The sequence below is a fragment of the Pavona decussata genome, unplaced genomic scaffold (assembly GCF_977016875.1).
Source record: "Pavona decussata unplaced genomic scaffold, jaPavDecu1.1 SCAFFOLD_136, whole genome shotgun sequence".
Lineage (NCBI taxonomy): Eukaryota > Metazoa > Cnidaria > Anthozoa > Scleractinia > Agariciidae > Pavona > Pavona decussata.
Genome location: NW_028145549.1, coordinates 706044 through 722836, shown reverse-complemented (window position 1 = coordinate 722836; position 16793 = coordinate 706044). Strand labels below are relative to the sequence as shown.

Sequence of the window (16793 nt, the reverse complement as noted above, 5' to 3'; positions counted from 1 at the left end):
TCAAAGTGTGTCAGGCTTTTACGAAATTCAAAATATTTTTCCCGTGACGTGTTAACATCTGACGGGACTACAAAAATTTTCTATTGTCCATCTTTAGGATGGGTTTTCTCACAAACCAATAGAAATAAAGAAAAAGCCTGACATACTTTATTAGCCTATTATCTCCTGATTGATATTGTGCAGTCTGTTTGGTTGTGCGCCTTTACGTGCTTATGTATTCAACAAAATAAAAAAAATTGATATTTTCGCAAACTTCAATTTATCAGCTTTACAGTGATATATAGTTTTACGTGGTTTTATCGAAAGCAGCGCGCGTACGCTAGATTTTCCTGAAGGCACTCGCGAAACATGGAAGTAACCTTTTAGAAGCTTTAATTCCGAAAATTCTTCGACGAATAAACGTTTTATAAAGGAAAATACAGGGAGATGTAAAGAATCGACCATAAGAGGACACAGAAAAAATCTGAGCCCCAGATGGGATTCGAACCCACGACCCTCCGTGTTCTAGATCGGATGCTCTAACCTCTGAGCTACTGAGGACTCGTTGGCGAGCAAGGGTCATTTTTGTGGGTTGGACGTACGAACCGCATCACGCGGTCACGGAGTCCATCACAAGCAACACATTAAGGCTTAACTGCATCACGCAGTCACATTAATCGCAAGAAAATGTCTCGCCCATGAGCCTCCAACCAACCAACCTATGTCACTGCATGATATTATAAAGGAAAATACAGGGAGATGTAAAGAATCGACCATAAGAGGACACAGAAAAAATCTGAGCCCCAGATGGGATTCGAACCCACGACCCTCCGTGTTCTAGATCGGATGCTCTAACCTCTGAGCTATTGAGGACTCGTTGGCGAGCAAGGGTCATTTTTGTGGGTTGGACGTACGAACCGCATCACGCGGTCACGGAGTCCATCACAAGCAACACATTAAGGCTTAACTGCATCACGCAGTCACATTAATCGAAAGAAATACACGAAACATTTTTCCTTCCAAATATTTTCGGTTATGTAAATGGTAAATAAGTACAATTTTAAACATTTTATAACAATAAAAAAAATGCTCCACAATGCGACTCCATTCGTCAGGATAAAAATTTTAATATTAAGACATTTAATTATTGTTAATAATTTCTTGAGATGGTAAACGTGTAACATGCGGGTAATGAGTTATGGATGCACTTGGGAGGTTGCTAAGCACAATAAGAGCGTAAGTGTTGCTCGAGGCATAGTAAAGATTAGTTGATTCAATTTTTTTACTATCGTGCTTGGTCTGCGCTGTGCGCCTGATTGCGAGCCACTCTAACCCCGTCCGTAAGATCAATCAATCAATCAATCAATCAATCAATCAATCAATCAATCAATCAATCAATCAATCAATCATATCCAAGTGTTTTCTGATCCATCACATTTCAAAATACTCCGGCCTAGCCTCCTCAGCCACCCCAACCCCCTCCCCCACCCCCCCCCCCCCCCCAAAAAAAGAAAAGTTTCACTGCCAATATCCTTGTTGAAGCTTTTGTTTCTCAGTCAATGAAAGACAAAGATCTGGCATCTTATCTCCTTTTTATTTCCACATTAAACTCACTTTTACAGCCAAGCCGAGTGTTCAGCAAGTAACCTGAGACGATTTTGAAAGAACAATGTCTCCTACAACTGAATAGAGTAGCCAAAGTTAAGCAAAAGGCTATGATGCTGTCGCGCCCTAAATGACAAAGAACACGCCAAAATAAGTGACAAATTTGTGCATGAGAATTTTGGTGGATCCGGAGCCGTCGGTAGTCGGCCACTTGCTCACATTCAAACAGATGAGGTCACCGGCTTTCAGAATGATCAGCGCACCCATTTGGACGGTATCTTCGTTCTCTTCTGGTTGTTGAGCAAAGTTAACGATTTCGCCGTTCACGAGTACATGGACTCTGCCAGGGCTCGTAAAGTAAATCTTCGCGTAGATGTAATATCTTCCCGGTTGGGGAACAGTCAAACATCCATCTTCGTACGTCATTCCACCCAAAAGATGGCTGTCTGGGGAATCAGGGGCCCAGTCTTTGATCACTGAGAAGAAATACGAAGATATTCAGGATCATTTTGACATATTTTTATACAACACTATAGATTTCTTCAAGCGGTTATGGAAAACAGAACAGTTTTCTTATAGACAAAATGGACTCTCTTGCTATGGCTTTCTGATAAGTAATTTGTGTTGTATCTGATGTACTGTTGCTTTAAAATCCCGTTCCTGCGTCAATTCAATTCATTCGTCTCATTGGGTAACCTGTTGTTGTATGAATTACCCGGAAGGGAATAAAGTTTAGATTAAATGTTTAGGTCGCAACTTTGGCACTTTCATCTGGATAGCGTAACTTAATTGTGCAAAGCACAGTATTTCAGTGGAACGCGAAAATAATCGACTGGGGCTTCTCTCCGGGGGAGTTCTCTTCTATATAAGCTATATAGTTTTGTGCGGACAAAAAAGGTTATGGGTTGCGTTTTGGTCTGAAAGGATTTTTCTGAGAAGGGTATGGATTCTAGAAACCAGGTATGAAAATGGGTACGACGTTTAGAGGCCATGTCCCAAGAAGTCTAACACCCAATAGCATGTTTTTGTGTGAAATTGGGTCAGGATTTGGAAAAGCGAGCCGCACACCAACACCAAAAATTCCGAAGAGCACACCCAACCCCCCCACCCCCCACTCTCCAGGGTTATTCAGATCATTGAAGAAACTAGAATACTAAAATACCTGCTTTATCCCGCGGATACGCCGTCACTGCTTTATCTTTGGCCACGATGTGAGCTGATGGCTTGACCAGTCCTTCACATGTCCCTTGATTCTGCTATAGAGAAGAATAACATTATGAGAAAAAATAATAATAAAATAAAATAAATCATTTCATTTAAGTGTCAATGTCTTTGTCACTTTCCTCACCCCAAACGAAACGAAAATTTCAAGCATTTCTTTTCTGAACAATAGGTTTCATTTCTGTAGTAACATTTGAAACGCTTTAGGGAAATACCCTTCCTAAACTTAGTTGATAACTGAAATTAAAGGTTGGCCGAAATCATGTCACTTCAGTTAACAAAGAATAAATAAAGCGTTACGAAAATTTTCTTCACAAGAAGGAAAGGTCGTTTGGGTATATTGGCAAAGGGGTGGTCCGGTTGAGGCAACATTTTCTGACTTAAACCAAGGCTCATCAAACAAACATAGAATCACAAAGAGCAGACGAAGATTGCCTTAGAAAACTGACGAAATACTGAAATATAAGTCAAAGACGAGCTTTTTTACTTGGTTCTCCGCTCGGCCCACTCGGCAGAAGTAAAAGAAGGAGCACACCAGAGCAGCGACGAGTAAAACGGATTTCATCTTGGCAGTGCTTCAATTAGTTGACCCTGTGAAAATGGAATATAAAAAAGACACATACGATTGTTTAATAAAGGAAGGTAAAAATTGGAACTATTTTTTCTCAGTTTAGATCGATTAATTCGACAACTCATGATAAGGTACTAATTCATATTTTGTTCTTATTATGAGCTCAAGAACTGATTATTTCTTTACTCATGCCCCCGAAGTTTTAACATGCATGTTTTTCTATTCTGTTACTTACCGTTGGTATCGGCTGAAAAACAGTAAAAGCACCTGAAAGGCTCGCTATGAAAATTAGATCAAGTCTGCGAATGATAAAATATATGGACGATTATCTAAGTTTAGCTCCAATTCACAACTTGGTCCACCAGGCCACAACTGATGTACCTGTTATCAAGTTGATCCTCCGAACTCACCCAAAAACGAAGTTCTCTAGCTCAATGAACACGGTATGAATAGAAACAAGGGCGTGGAAATTGCTGACGACTCACTCTACTATTGGCTAATTTCCAGTGATTTTAACTGGCAGATGACAGGTACTTCTACCAGCTAAAGAGTTCTTATTCATCGTAATTGCTCTTTTACTGAATGACATCCAGCTCTCAAAAACTTTCATCTGTTGCATGGAAACAGCCTCAAGAGAGTTTGTTTTCCCTGACGACAATTCTAATCGCGTTTTCACGTTGCGCTCATCTTACTCTAGTTAATAGTCACTTTTCACTTCTCCCAGCACCGTTTTCCTCATCTGTCCTACGCGCAGGTGTACTTGTGTCTGGTTTAAGTTCCCCATGTATGAACTCCTGAACGCTCATTGAAATCACTTTTTTTTTCACGTAATGAACGTATTAACTTTTAAAAGAACGTAAACAAAGTTAACTGGCGATTTAGAAGAGTGGCATTTCAAGCACTTTCGTTAATGAATTTTCCTACCTCCCCAGCGAAAGCACGTGGCATGGCTCAATCCTTGAATCCTTTCTATGAAACTAGCGTTCTCTCACAAAAACGAACGGTTTCTATTTTATAATTGAGTGTAAATTTAATTCTCAACTACCAAACATGCACTAAAAGCAATTCAAAGTAATTTTTACGTCCAAAGCTATTCTTCACTACTGCCTCCAAGTAGTAATTTGACAAAAATCACAAATTCCAATAACTGAAACGTGCTGTCTCGCTAGTATCTAAATAATGTGAGGTGTATCCTTGCGACAATGCCAGTCAAGTTTAGTTTGACTAGTCTTGTGTTTGTTTCTTCCAGAACATTAGACTTTTTATTTAAGCAGTATAATTTGCGCAAACATACACTATTCCAAACATTTAACCGGGTTATTTACAATGTTATCAAAATGAAAGCCACGCCAGGCATAAGTTAAAGAAAGGAAAATAAACCCTTAATTCTTATTTTAAAAGCTACATAACATAACTAGTTCTGTTTAAACAAAATTCCCTATTGTTTCTTTAAACACGAAAATTCTTCTGCGGACAAACTAAAAATTTTTCTTCCAATTTTTTCGCTTATGTAAATGGCAGCTTATAACTACTGCCTCCAACTAGTAATTTGACAAAAATCACCAATTCCAATAACTGAAACGTGCTGTCTCGACTGTATCTAATTACTAATGAAATAATGTGAGGTGTATCCATGCGACAATGCCAGTCAAGTTTAGTTTGACTTGTCTTGTGTTTGTTTCTTCCAGAATATTAGTCTTTTTTATTTAAGTAGTATAATTTGCGCCAACATACACTATTCCAAATATTTAACCGAATTATTTACAATGTTATGAAAATGAAAGCCACGCCAGGCATAAGTTACAGAAAGAAAAATAAACCCCTGTTTAAACAAACTTCCCTGTTGTTTCTTTAAACACGAAAATTCTCTTAGGATATTATGATTCTTCCAATTTTTTCGCTTATGTAAATAGCAGCTTGTAACGTTTTAAAATTTTTAAAACAATTATAATAAAATGTTCCACAATGCGACCCTATACGTTAGATTAACAATTTTAATATTATGACATTAAATTATTATTGTCGTCAACTGAAGTGCGAGTTTTCGAAATTTGTTGGAGCAACATCAAAGATTCATTGTGCAGCCACCCTGGTACTTCCAAGTAAGTTTCTATGTCGTTTTTTTTTTTTCTCTTTGTTTTGTTCTGTTTTCGTGCAAAATTTGTCCTGTAGATTGTTGTGTTCAAACTGAACTGTCTAAACTTGACTATGTTCAATAAACCTTAAATCGTTCATTACGTCTATTAGAATGCTACATGCAAAGTTCAAGAATAAGACGTCCGACAGGACTATTCGTCTCTGAAATTTTAGATAAGCAAAGATAGTGCAGTATTAGGAACCCCTATCTTACCACCAATTTTGCCCGAATCGTTTCCCGAACTCAGCTTCATGTGTGATTAGTGTGTTGTTCAGTGGTGCTCCCCCTTGCTCGCAGAGGTTTTGCCCCGGGTATTCCAGTTTTCCCCACATATTTAGCGCTATACAAATTTTTATATTATATATATTGTATTTTGATAAAATGTGTCGTATAGCAGGATCGTTGTGTTGAAAGTGAAATGTCTAAACGAAACTGTGTTCGATAAACCTCACATCGTTAGCACACTCGTCAGTCACTGTATCCTCTTAGAGTGCTACGTGGAAAGTTCAGAAAAAAGATTTCCGACGGGAGTATTAGTCTACTTTTTAGATAAGCAAAGATGGTGCAATGTTGAGAGCGCTCTCTTACCACCAATTTTATCTGGGACTGATCCCCGGACTCAGCTCCATGTGTGATTAAAGTTTGTTGTTGGTTCTCGTCCTTGCTCCGAGAGGTTTTCTCCGGGTACTCCGGTTTTCCCGTCTGTCTCTTCAAAAGCCTACATTTTCAAATTCTAATTCGATCTGGAAATTAAGTGTCCTCATACTTTAAAGCGCATTTGATCATCACGTCGTGGAATTATGCGCTATACAATTTTATATAAATACCTTTTTTTAATTTTCAATTTTAATAACAGTACCCATCTTTTACGCGAAGCGGCAAAGAGAAATTAATCGAAGGCCCCGTATTGTTTCAACAGTCGTTTAGTTGTATGGACATTGCTTTTTGACACCGAAACGGCACTGGTGACAGTCATACCTCATATCTCTTTCTTTTGAGCAATTTGTTTCCTTCGAAATCTTTGGTTTGCTTCACCAAAACGCTGAATTGTTCTTTGAATCAATGTTTTGTTACAAGTAAAACTGAAATATTGAGTTCATGAATAAATGAATGAATAAACACTAGACGCTTCTTAATGTTCTTTAACGAGGAAAAAAAATCATTACAACAGAGATACAGAGAGCGTAACAATCAAGAAAGTCTTAGCTCTATCCTTCAAACAACTCCCCATTCAAACATCGTGGTAGATGTAAGTCTGCTTAAACATTTTCTGGCAATTATCGTGTTCACGTTTCTACACTTCTCGCTGGGATCTTCAAATGCCCTAACTATCCTTTCACGATGCTCATTTGGGATACGGTTTCGACGAACTCTGTGCTCCATTACTGCGAAACCAGTGTGCACATGTACAGCACCGTTTTTAAATTTAAGCATCCATATAAATCCATTGGGAAATTGGTCAGAAACCACGTAACTAAAAATCTTTTGTAGTTGAAATTTTATTCGCGCAATGGAACGTTAACTCTAGGTTAATGAATCTTCATTCGCACTAAAGAATGTTGTTTTCGATGAAACGCTATTCTTATTGGCCTTAGTGAATCTTCTTTTCGATGCAAAACTCCTTAATGACTCTGCCACAAATTGAAATGTTTCATTTCCTAGTCAAATTGATTATTGACCAATGTTTTCGCGCTAATGAAAATTTATTCCCTGATAATGAAGGGCAAAAGGTGTAGTAAAAATTAATTATATAGATAAAGTGAAGGAATAACGATGGCCATATACAATGCAAATCGTTATGTAAAACTAGACGATAAAAAAAAAACCAAATTACAATTTGCGCGTACATACACTATTCCAAATATTTAACCGAATTATTTACCATGTTAAGAAAATGAAAGCCACCTCAGGCATATGTAAAAGAACAAAAAATAAAACCTTTTATTCTAAATTTCAGTTAAAGTTACATCTCATAATGTAACAAGCTTTAGTTTAATAAAATCCACTGTCACGTTACTTAATCACGGAAGTTCTGACGAATAGACGTTTAAACGAAATGTTTTCCCTCCAAACATTTGCGCTTGTGTAAATGGGCAAATTACTGAAATTTTAATCATTTTAGAACAATTTAAAACGATCTACAATGCGACTCCATTCATGGGGACAACAATTTTCAAATTAAGGGGCTGTTTTCATGGCGGGGGGAAGATCCTAGTACTAGGAAGATCCTAGAGGGCGCATCATCCTAGCGCCACGTTTTCTCTATTCATGCCCAGTTTAAATGCAAAAAGTTGTACTTGGCCCTAGCGCTAGGATCTTCCTTAAGATAGGAACTTTCTATAGCTGAGCGATAGGAAGATCCCAGCACTAGGAAGATCCTAGCACCATGTAAACTACTTTCGCTCGGAAGATACTAGTACTAGGGACAAAAAATACAAACATAGCGGCAGCCGGGCGTTCAGCTGCTCAAGGCCAACAGTTATTCTTCATTTCCTTCTCCACTTGGTTACCACTTCGGCCGAAATGTCTGCATATAAAGCAAACGAAAAGTTTTTCCGCCTTTTCGGATCTTTCTAGTTCTATGATCTTCCTCCCTCCATGTAAATAGCTCTCAAGACATTTAACTATGGTCCTCTTTAACTTTTCTACAAGTTTCGAAATTTGTTTGAGCAACATCAAAGATTCAATGTACAGACGCGATGGTGCTTATACAAATAAGTTTCTATGTAGTTTTTTTTTTTTCAATAACGCGCTTTTATAATAGCACTCATCTTCTATGCAAGGTGGCAATTCAAACAGGAAATTAATCGATAATCACGTAACTGGCTTCATGCCTTTATTGTCGAAAAAATCAGGCGATTTCAAATCGGATGGATGTTATCGTCTGATTTCCTGTCGCAAATATATATTTTCTCTTGATTCAAATGAACGAACCAACAAGTGAATGGGTGGATGAATGAATGCGTCACGGTACGTACAAAAAGGAATCTAGCTCCTGTTGTTTGTGTGTTTGTCGTTTCTTTTAGTTTCCGTTTAAGCAGAAGTAAGCAATGAAAAAATGGAATTTAGAAAAAGTCTGGTAAAATAATGCTGAAGAATTAACCCTTAAGCTCACCTTATAATATTAATCGAAATAATAATATAATCCAAAGTTGTTTTAAATGATCACCACGTAATCGGTCCACAATTTCATGCAAAATACAGGGGCACCCGACGGATTGTTTCGGTAAATTATCTGTTCGGAAGGCCCTTAATCCCCTACAATTTTCTCAAGGGAATTTTCACCTCGAACTTTCGTGATATAGGAAATTTAAGGCCTAGTATTTTAGGATTGATAGAAATGTTGTTTCGGGTACCGACAGGAGCCTGGTACCGAGAAAAGGTCAGCTAAAATTTTCGGAAAGGAAATAAGAGCTAAGGTTTTCGGGAAAGGGACAAAGATGCCCTAGTAATTTCGAAAAGATTCAAGTTCCCCTAGAATGACCGAACAGATAAAAATATTAAAGCGCGGCCTAAAATGAACCTACAGAGCTTTAAAGGCACTCCAGATAGCTTAAAATAGCGTTTCAATGGATCTGAGAGAAAACTGTCGTTGGATGCCCCTGAAAATACTCTGATAAGAAATTATGTTCTCCTAACTGCATACTGTATATAAAAAAAGGAAATGCCGTGATCAAAACCTTTGCCACACAATTATTCTTGAGACAAATAATTTTAACCTATCGTTTTAAAACACAATGACACCTTTAAGTGTATACAATTCATTGGGTTCTTGCTGTGAAATGCAGATGAACAATCTTAGAAACAAGGTCACGCATCTGACGCATCATCATGTGTAGCTGACCACTGGCCGTGAACAGGCACCTAACAAATGGCTTCTTTCTTCATCACTTTGATTATCATAGTTCACTGCATTCACAACATTACATCCGCCATTTTCAGAATCGGAGTTCCCATCGGTAGAAAACGTTCGGTCCTTATCCTTGCAAACGAGACGGTAGAAAATACCAGCAAGCAGGGTGACAAGAACACATATATTGATGATCATCACAAACCAAACGAACACAACAGCGCACGAGCTGTCCAACGCCGAAAACCTTACCAGTATAAATGACATGGACAACACCAGTAGCACCATGGGCTCAAACACATTCTCAGTGAAGATAGCTTCGAGCGTTATCCTCGTACGTTGTTCGTGGTCACCTGATTGCCCTCTCTGGCTGGAAACTCCGTCGTACGGCTGTAAACATAACTGGACAATGGCTGACAACATAAGAACAAGCCAAACGACAAACGTTTGTTCGGTTGACGATGAAGAAATCATGGACAACGCAATGGCAAGAATCAGGCGACGGAGAAGCATGAAGATCTCGAAGTACGCCTGATACTTTGGTTTGTAGGGTAAATAGATCGGACCGAGCCACACATCGAGTTTCTTGCGATCTTCAGGACTCATTGAGCTTCTTTTGGGAAAGAAACGAGTCATCAGAGCGATGACAATCACAGGAAAGCCAACCACATAGACCAGAACGGACACGATTCCAAGCACCTTTAGTTGACTGTAAGTGTGAGAGGTGCATTCTATCCAGGGGGAGTTGGGCATATAAACAACATCCAAGTCTCTCTGACATGGGCGTAAAATGGATAGTGTCTGCTTGACAATGGGAAAGTAGCTGAAGCTAAGACAGAAGAAAGCACTTTGACGACACTTGAAATGAACATTTTCCATGTGTCTTCCATTGGGATGAAACTTGTGGTAAGTCCGCATGATGGTGAAATACAGGCCCACCATCGTCAAGGACGCCACTGGAAGAAGAAGCAGAAAAGCGAACTTTCCGACAGGAGTAAAAAAAGAGGGCAAGTCACAAGATAAAGAGGGAAAGTACAGGTTCCAGTAGCTGCTTAAATAGCTTCGGGCTGCAACAATAGTTCTTGGCCAAACATGGGCACTGGATACCATGAAATCCATGGTTTGAATGTAAAACACCGCAATGCTGATGAGAGTGCGAGCACTCTTTCCTCTGCTGCTCATACACAACACAAAGACAACCAAGTTCAGTTTAAAAAGCCAAGCAGGTAGAAATTCTAACAGCATCATGATTAGCATTAATAAGAAATGAGCCGCAGTAACAACAAACCACTTAATCGGTCGCACGTTGAAATAAAAGTACGACCAGATCAAAACGAGAAAGGACAAAGAAAATACAGGAATAAACATGTAGTAGTAGGTTAGGTCGCCTTTTTTGCATTTGAAGCATAGTCCGCCAAGTTTGTAAAATCCTTGTTGACAACGAGAACAGAATCTGTCCGTGTTCCCCAGATGGCAGATGCAGGAATGATTGCATGTAGTAATCAGAGATGACACTGATCGGTGCCAGCTAGGGGATGAGCGGATGCCATTTGCTGTTGTGTTGAGTCGACAGGTGCAGGAATCTGATGGATTACATGCAGTTGGTACGGGACACTTAACGAGATGGGTGGCATTTCCAGGATCTGGTGACGGCCAGTAGCCTTTGGGGACGACCATGATGCTGGGACGGAGATCGTCTGGTTCATTAATAACATGTTTACCGCAACTAGCATCTTTCATACATTTCTTGCACAATCCATTGTCTCCGTAGAAGTCATCATCGCAGACGCAATACTTGTATTCGTAGAATGTTGGATCTAAGCGGATGCGACCGTTGTTAAACGAGAGTCGTCCCTCAGCGCACGTAAAGTTGTCTGCTTGAGAGGGTCTGGTCATTCTTAAAAGATCAGGTTTAAAGACATTGGACGAGGCGCTGGTTACGTCTTGCCGCATGAAAGGATTTCCTGAAATATCTAAATACTGTAGAGAGACCAGGTTTTGAATTCCTGCTGGAAGTTTACCTGTCAGGTTATTTGAGGAGACGTCAAAGTACGCCAAAAAAGAAAAATCCTCAAAGAAATCAGGTAAAGTTCCATAAAAATTGTTACCCCGCAAATCGCAAGTTGACGTACGTTCCATGTAGAGGAGATTTGCGAGTAAACGACTTTTGATGTCGCAGAAACTTAGGTTTAAAATTGATGGGCTTGGGCGGAAATCAACTTCGCGAGTGAAAAGTTGAATAAAACTTGTAAAATTTATTGACAAGTTGCGATTTCCTGCCAAAGAAACGAATGACGGAATTGTGATATTGGCATTTACTGGCCATGGTTTTCCTTTGTTAATTGATGAAAACTTGTTCTGTGATAGATCGATCATGTCAAAGTTTCTGAGAAACAAATCACCTGGGATATCTCCTGTCAGTTGATTGTTAGCCACGTTTAATATTCCCAGGGTACAATTTTTCGGAACCTTTTCTGGAAATTTTCCAGAAATGTTATTTCCAGGCAAAACAAGGAAATTTAATCCCGGTTTCAAGACATTAGGCAACCCTCCAGTCAGTTGAACTCCAGATACGAACAAATCTGTTATTGAGGGAATCGCAAATATATCACTCAGGTTTCCATGCATCATGCCAGGAGTATTTCGAAGGTCAAGATACCAAAGTTTCTTCAATCTAGAAATACTGCTTGGTATGCGTCCTGTTAGGTTGTTTCCTCCAAGGCAAAGAACCCTTAATTCTGTCATGTTCCCGATGTCCTCTGGTAAGGAACCAGAGAAGCCATCACCGTTCATAATACAGCCAAGGAAGTTTTGCAGATTTTTCATTTTTACGATATCTTTAGGAATATCCCCAGCAATGGAGGCCGCATTGAACACAACTGTCAGTAGATTGCTCATATTTCCAAATAGAAAGTCAGCAATGCGTCCTCGAAGGTTAGGATTTCCAGGTGTACAGAGCGCAAATAAATTTCGGATCTTCCAAATGTTAGAAGGAAGGAAACCGTCCAGGTTGTTCCAAGCCAACACGATAGTTTTGATGTAGGAGGTGTCACCGTGACACGTAATACCATACCAGGAACAATGGGATGTGGCATTTGTCGAACTATTCCATCCACTCTTTTCGTACCATTTTTGTCCATTAGTTGAAGTGTATATATCTAGAAGAACGTCTCTTTCTTCATCTGGAGTAAACGAGGTGTCCATCGTCATCAGTGGAAATTGCTGCCCCTGCCGCACGCGTCTTAGGCAATCACGTCCCTCAATGCTTGCGAACAAGTCATAATCTGGAACAAAGAGTTAAGAGTTCAGTCCAGGTTCGATGATAGTTCTATTGCAATTGCAAGTCTCTGATAGTCGTTGTTTCTCCACTGATTTCATTAAAGGTATTGATACTGAATTCTTGCAAACTATTCTCTGATGCGTTTCTGCCTAAACTATAGGGCCACTTTTCTATAACGTTTTTCCCTTTTCTGTACTTCCAAAGCTCTAGGCTTGTCTCATTTTCGTTCCCAGGGTAAGTTTTCTTCCTTAGTAGAGAGAGTATCCTGGGAACGAGTTGATACAACTATTGCTTTAACAGTTGATTTTTAATATTTCCTGTCTTCGTTGCTATGGCCAGACGAGAACATGACACTCCTGTTTACCTGCTCAGTGAATGGCGGCCATCTGCCTACTGCAAATCCTTGCACCATTATGGTAGCTGTTTTGTTAGCTGTTTTGTTAAAATAAATAAATCCTTGAGATCTCGAGATGTAAAGGGTTAAAGCTATGCAACAGAGTCGGTTTCAGATCCGTTATATTTGCTTCGCTTTCTTTTAAGAACCCTTCGCCCTCCGCCACTAAATCCTTGAAGATCTGGACCATTGCTATAATATTGAATTAGCTCAACAGATATTTGTCTATCTTAAAGATTATTCTCGAAACTTACCCAAATCTGTTGGTAACCCTGCGATAGCACGCCCTGCCCCGAATTCCCGACGAAGTCAATGGAGCGTTCGAGTGAGTTCGGCAATTTAACTTAATCGAACTCACCCCAAAATTTTACCACTCGAACACAATCGAACGTTCGGTAATCGAACACTTCAACAATCAAACATAATCGAACGCACTCGAACGAAATCGAACACTTCAACAATCTAACATAAAACCAGTTTCATCTGCTTTGAAACGAAGGGTTGCGTGCAAATAAGTTATTTATTGGGTTCTATTTCAAACACGAGTACAACAGGCAAGATGTCGGACAGTCAGCAGATGAGGTGAAACGAACCATTCTGGAAGCGATGTTAAAAGGCTACCACGAGTGCTCTTTCGCCGTCTGTGTCGGGGATAGATTTATTGTCGAGAAGAAAAGAGGAGAGAGGGGTCCGGCTTGGAAGGTAATTGACGATGACCGCAGCCAGCTTGGTCATTTACACTTGCTCCTTTAGTTAAAACTCAGTTAAAGAGTGAAATCCTTTCAAGTCTACAGTGACTGAATGCTTATCAATTTTTGTATGCCGTTTTATTTTTCTACAGAACAAAATCGAACCAATCGCGTCGATTAAAGTTCGATTGGGTTCAGTAATCAAATTTAAAGGGAAACCGTCAGCTGGTGCACATGCGCATTAGATACCATTTCTTAGCCGATTTGCATATCACACTTCATCACAAGTCTCGCGCTGAGAAGCGCATCCTTTGAAAAATCTAACCAAACCTTGTCGAGTCGAATAATCTGCTAGTCAAAATAGTGAGTATAGAACTAATTTCATATTAGAACACCCGTTTTCTTGATATCATGGAGAATTTACTGATGGGCTTGTCCAGGGAAAGCCAAACGTCAACATCGAAGAATCATTTAATCGTTCATTTCTGCTTTCAATCAGATGTTTTGCTTTTATAATTTTGTTTCTACAACTTCTACACTATCTAAATTTAGGAACCAAACCCATGTCGTTGCAAGAGCGCTTAGCTCGACCCGTAGAAAACAAGATTCTACTAGAGGTTGTCCTTGTCGAGGAGATAATCGACTGTATACCGAAGCTTGCCTTCGTCTGAGCTCCAAACCAAGCAGCCATGACGCGAAGTTCGAATCGTTTACGAAGATTCCCTCCGCACGAACCTATCGTCAGGTTGAGAGAATGCGATTTTCCAAATATTTATAATGGCGATTTGCTCTCCAGTGTTTTTGATTGATTTCTCTCGTTATTTTAGTCAACGTAAGCGATTTCTTCCGGCCGGCGCCTTCACGTTTCCCACCTGGTCTCTTCATTTCATGTTCCTTTGGAGACGCGATCCATACTGTTTTAATATGATAAAATAACATCATAGGATGAGCAAAAGCAGATTGAAGCGGATTTCTAGCGGTATTCGACGCGTACCTTTGATTTGAGGTTGAGGTAGACGCTTTTCAAACTGACAAAACTAGTGTCCAGGTCAGCGCGGTCACAAAGTTGACTGACCTCACCAAAAAGTTCCAGTTCGATTATGTTCGATTACCGAACCAATCGAACTCCAATCGAACTATCAAGTTCGATTGAGTTTGATTGATTTTTGGTTGGGTTTTGTTCGATTGGCTTCGCTGGGCGAATTAGAGTTAACTGACCTACTTTAGAGAAAAATTGCTTTTTAACACTATTCAACATTATCTGATCTTTAAGACTATCAGCTTTTTGCCCAGCTGTTTATTGCTGATTCACAACATACCTGAAGTTACTAGTTGTTTTTCCATCTCGCATCCCGGCAGAATCCACTCGGATTATTATTGCCAGGCAGTTGTTAATTGAACATACATTGCTCAGTTGAGGTGAAAATTTACAAATATGCAAAACAAATTTATCGCTGCAGGGAATTTATCACCAGGAAATATGGTAATTTGGCTTTGCTTAAACTAGTAATTTGCAGGAAATGTATATAGTGTTGTTACCTTGATTCTTTATCAATCCTGGCAAATATGCATGTCTTTTGTCCATAAATATCTCGACCGTCATGAAAAAAAAACATAGTTGTGCTCCTATTTTCTTCAACTAGCTTCGCGATCGTTTATGAGTACGATCGAAATCGAATCGATCGACATAGAGGGCTAAAAGTCAATGGACTCTTGCCAACAGGAAGTTGAAATTGTTTTTGAAAAGCGGCTACCGAATATTTAACCGTCTACGCCTATCCTTCAGTTCTTAAAAGTTGCCTTATATATTGTTTAGGACATAATCATTGACGCAATGTGATTTAAGCTGGCTTGCTCTATCATTTTTTAATCTCCTTATCGTCGGTCCCTTGGAGCTATGAATGTATGGTATTGTTCAAACTGATTGCTCTCGCAACTAAACACTGAAGTTTAGAAACCATTTGTTCGAGGAACTTGTGCTCACCGTAAGTATCCCTTTGCAACTGTCCCGATGCCTTCCTTGATAGACCCTGAACTACCATTAGCATTTGGCAAAAAGCCACGCTTAAAAGAGCTTCCTTCCACATATTTATTTCAAGTGACGAGTGATCGTACGAGTTGTATAATACACCGTAGCTGCTGGTAATGTCTGCCGGATGTCAAATGTGTTCTGAGATCGTAATTACAGCTCTTATTATTTCCATGACAATCGATGATTCCCCTGACCAATCACCGCTTTTTTGTCGCTCCCGTTCGTCATTTGTTTATATTTTTGGTTATAATAAGAAATGAGGAAATGAAACTAAATTAAGTGCCACACTTTTCAAAAGAATACGGATGTAAAGTGCTATAGTCTTTGTCAAGAACCAGGAAAGGCGTGATTAATTGTACGCTAGAAGAAAAGAATTAGTATTCGAACGCGGGTACACGAGATAATGTGTACTGAGAGTATCGTTAGAATTGTCCACACCGAAAATGGTGAATTGCTCTATAGTCGGCCAATCGAAAAACTGAATATATTAACTATAAATGAAACGAAACGAAACTAAAATTAAGTGATGCGTAAACTCGAAACCAGACGGATGTAAAACACTGAAGCTAGCAAAACTAGAATGCTTAAAAAGTTTAACGGTCTGGTCTCTTTATTTTTGACTACTGAATTAGTTTACAATTCTAACCCCGAAAAACACGTTATATCTGCGTTTTATGCCTTAGACACGATTACGATCAAGACATCTTTGGACGCCCTTAGCAAAAGTGCTGTGGAATTATTAAATGCGGGGCCTGGTATATGGAAATCGTAAGCATGAGGTTTGAGACGACAGTTTGCGCCGAGAATATTTAAGGAAGCAAGTAAGGGATTTTCATCGTTGCTGTGTTAGTGAAATGATAAAAGATTACAAATAATTGCATCTAATCATGTGTACAAACTATAAACAGCTTTGTAACTCAGTTGTTGGCCAGAACCATAATCATGAATGAAGACCGTAACGAGATGTCATTTGGACATGTGGCCTTGTCCCCATGTATCATACCAAAAAATCTTTTTTTTAGAAAAAAAAAAAAA

General features: G+C 39.3%; 2 protein-coding genes across 3 annotated transcripts; both read right to left on the bottom strand.

Annotated features, from left to right (window-relative positions):
• Window positions 1-1560: 1560 nt before the first annotated feature.
• Window positions 1561-3791, bottom strand: LOC146467436 (uncharacterized). Of its 2 annotated transcripts, none has more exons than XM_085125919.1 (5): window positions 3758-3791; window positions 3612-3675; window positions 3293-3396; window positions 2747-2840; window positions 1561-2060 (listed from the first exon to the last, which is right to left on the bottom strand). In XM_085125919.1, the coding sequence occupies exons 3-5, from the start codon at window positions 3368-3370 to the stop codon at window positions 1711-1713; spliced, it is 522 nt and encodes a 173-aa protein (XP_084982045.1). In that variant the 5' UTR covers window positions 3371-3396; window positions 3612-3675; window positions 3758-3791; the 3' UTR covers window positions 1561-1710. The 2 variants fall into 2 exon arrangements, with proteins under 2 accessions (XP_084982045.1, XP_084982046.1); XM_085125920.1 differs by having other exon boundaries at window positions 2747-2837.
• A 3674-nt stretch (window positions 3792-7465) lies between these two features.
• On the bottom strand, window positions 7466-15824 carry LOC146467435 (uncharacterized). Its single transcript, XM_085125918.1, has 2 exons — window positions 15711-15824; window positions 7466-12647 (listed from the first exon to the last, which is right to left on the bottom strand). The coding sequence occupies exons 1-2, from the start codon at window positions 15811-15813 to the stop codon at window positions 9343-9345; spliced, it is 3408 nt and encodes a 1135-aa protein (XP_084982044.1). The 5' UTR covers window positions 15814-15824; the 3' UTR covers window positions 7466-9342.
• Between the last annotated feature and the right edge of the window lie 969 nt (window positions 15825-16793).

Bases quoted from the DNA above. Each gene is read 5' to 3' on its own strand.
- LOC146467436 (XM_085125919.1), bottom strand. From the start codon at position 3,370: ATGAAATCCGTTTTACTCGTCGCTGCTCTGGTGTGCTCCTTCTTTTAC. The intron at 2,841-3,292 runs GTAAAAAAGCTC...TCTTCTCTATAG, and splicing joins TGGGCCGAGCGGAGAACCAA to CAGAATCAAGGGACATGTGA. The intron at 2,061-2,746 runs GTATTTTAGTAT...ATTTCTTCTCAG, and splicing joins GTATCCGCGGGATAAAGCAG to TGATCAAAGACTGGGCCCCT.
- LOC146467435 (XM_085125918.1), bottom strand. From the start codon at position 15,813: ATGTGGAAGGAAGCTCTTTTAAGCGTGGCTTTTTGCCAAATGCTAATG. The intron at 12,648-15,710 runs GTGAGCACAAGT...TCTTTGTTCCAG, and splicing joins GTTGCAAAGGGATACTTACG to ATTATGACTTGTTCGCAAGC.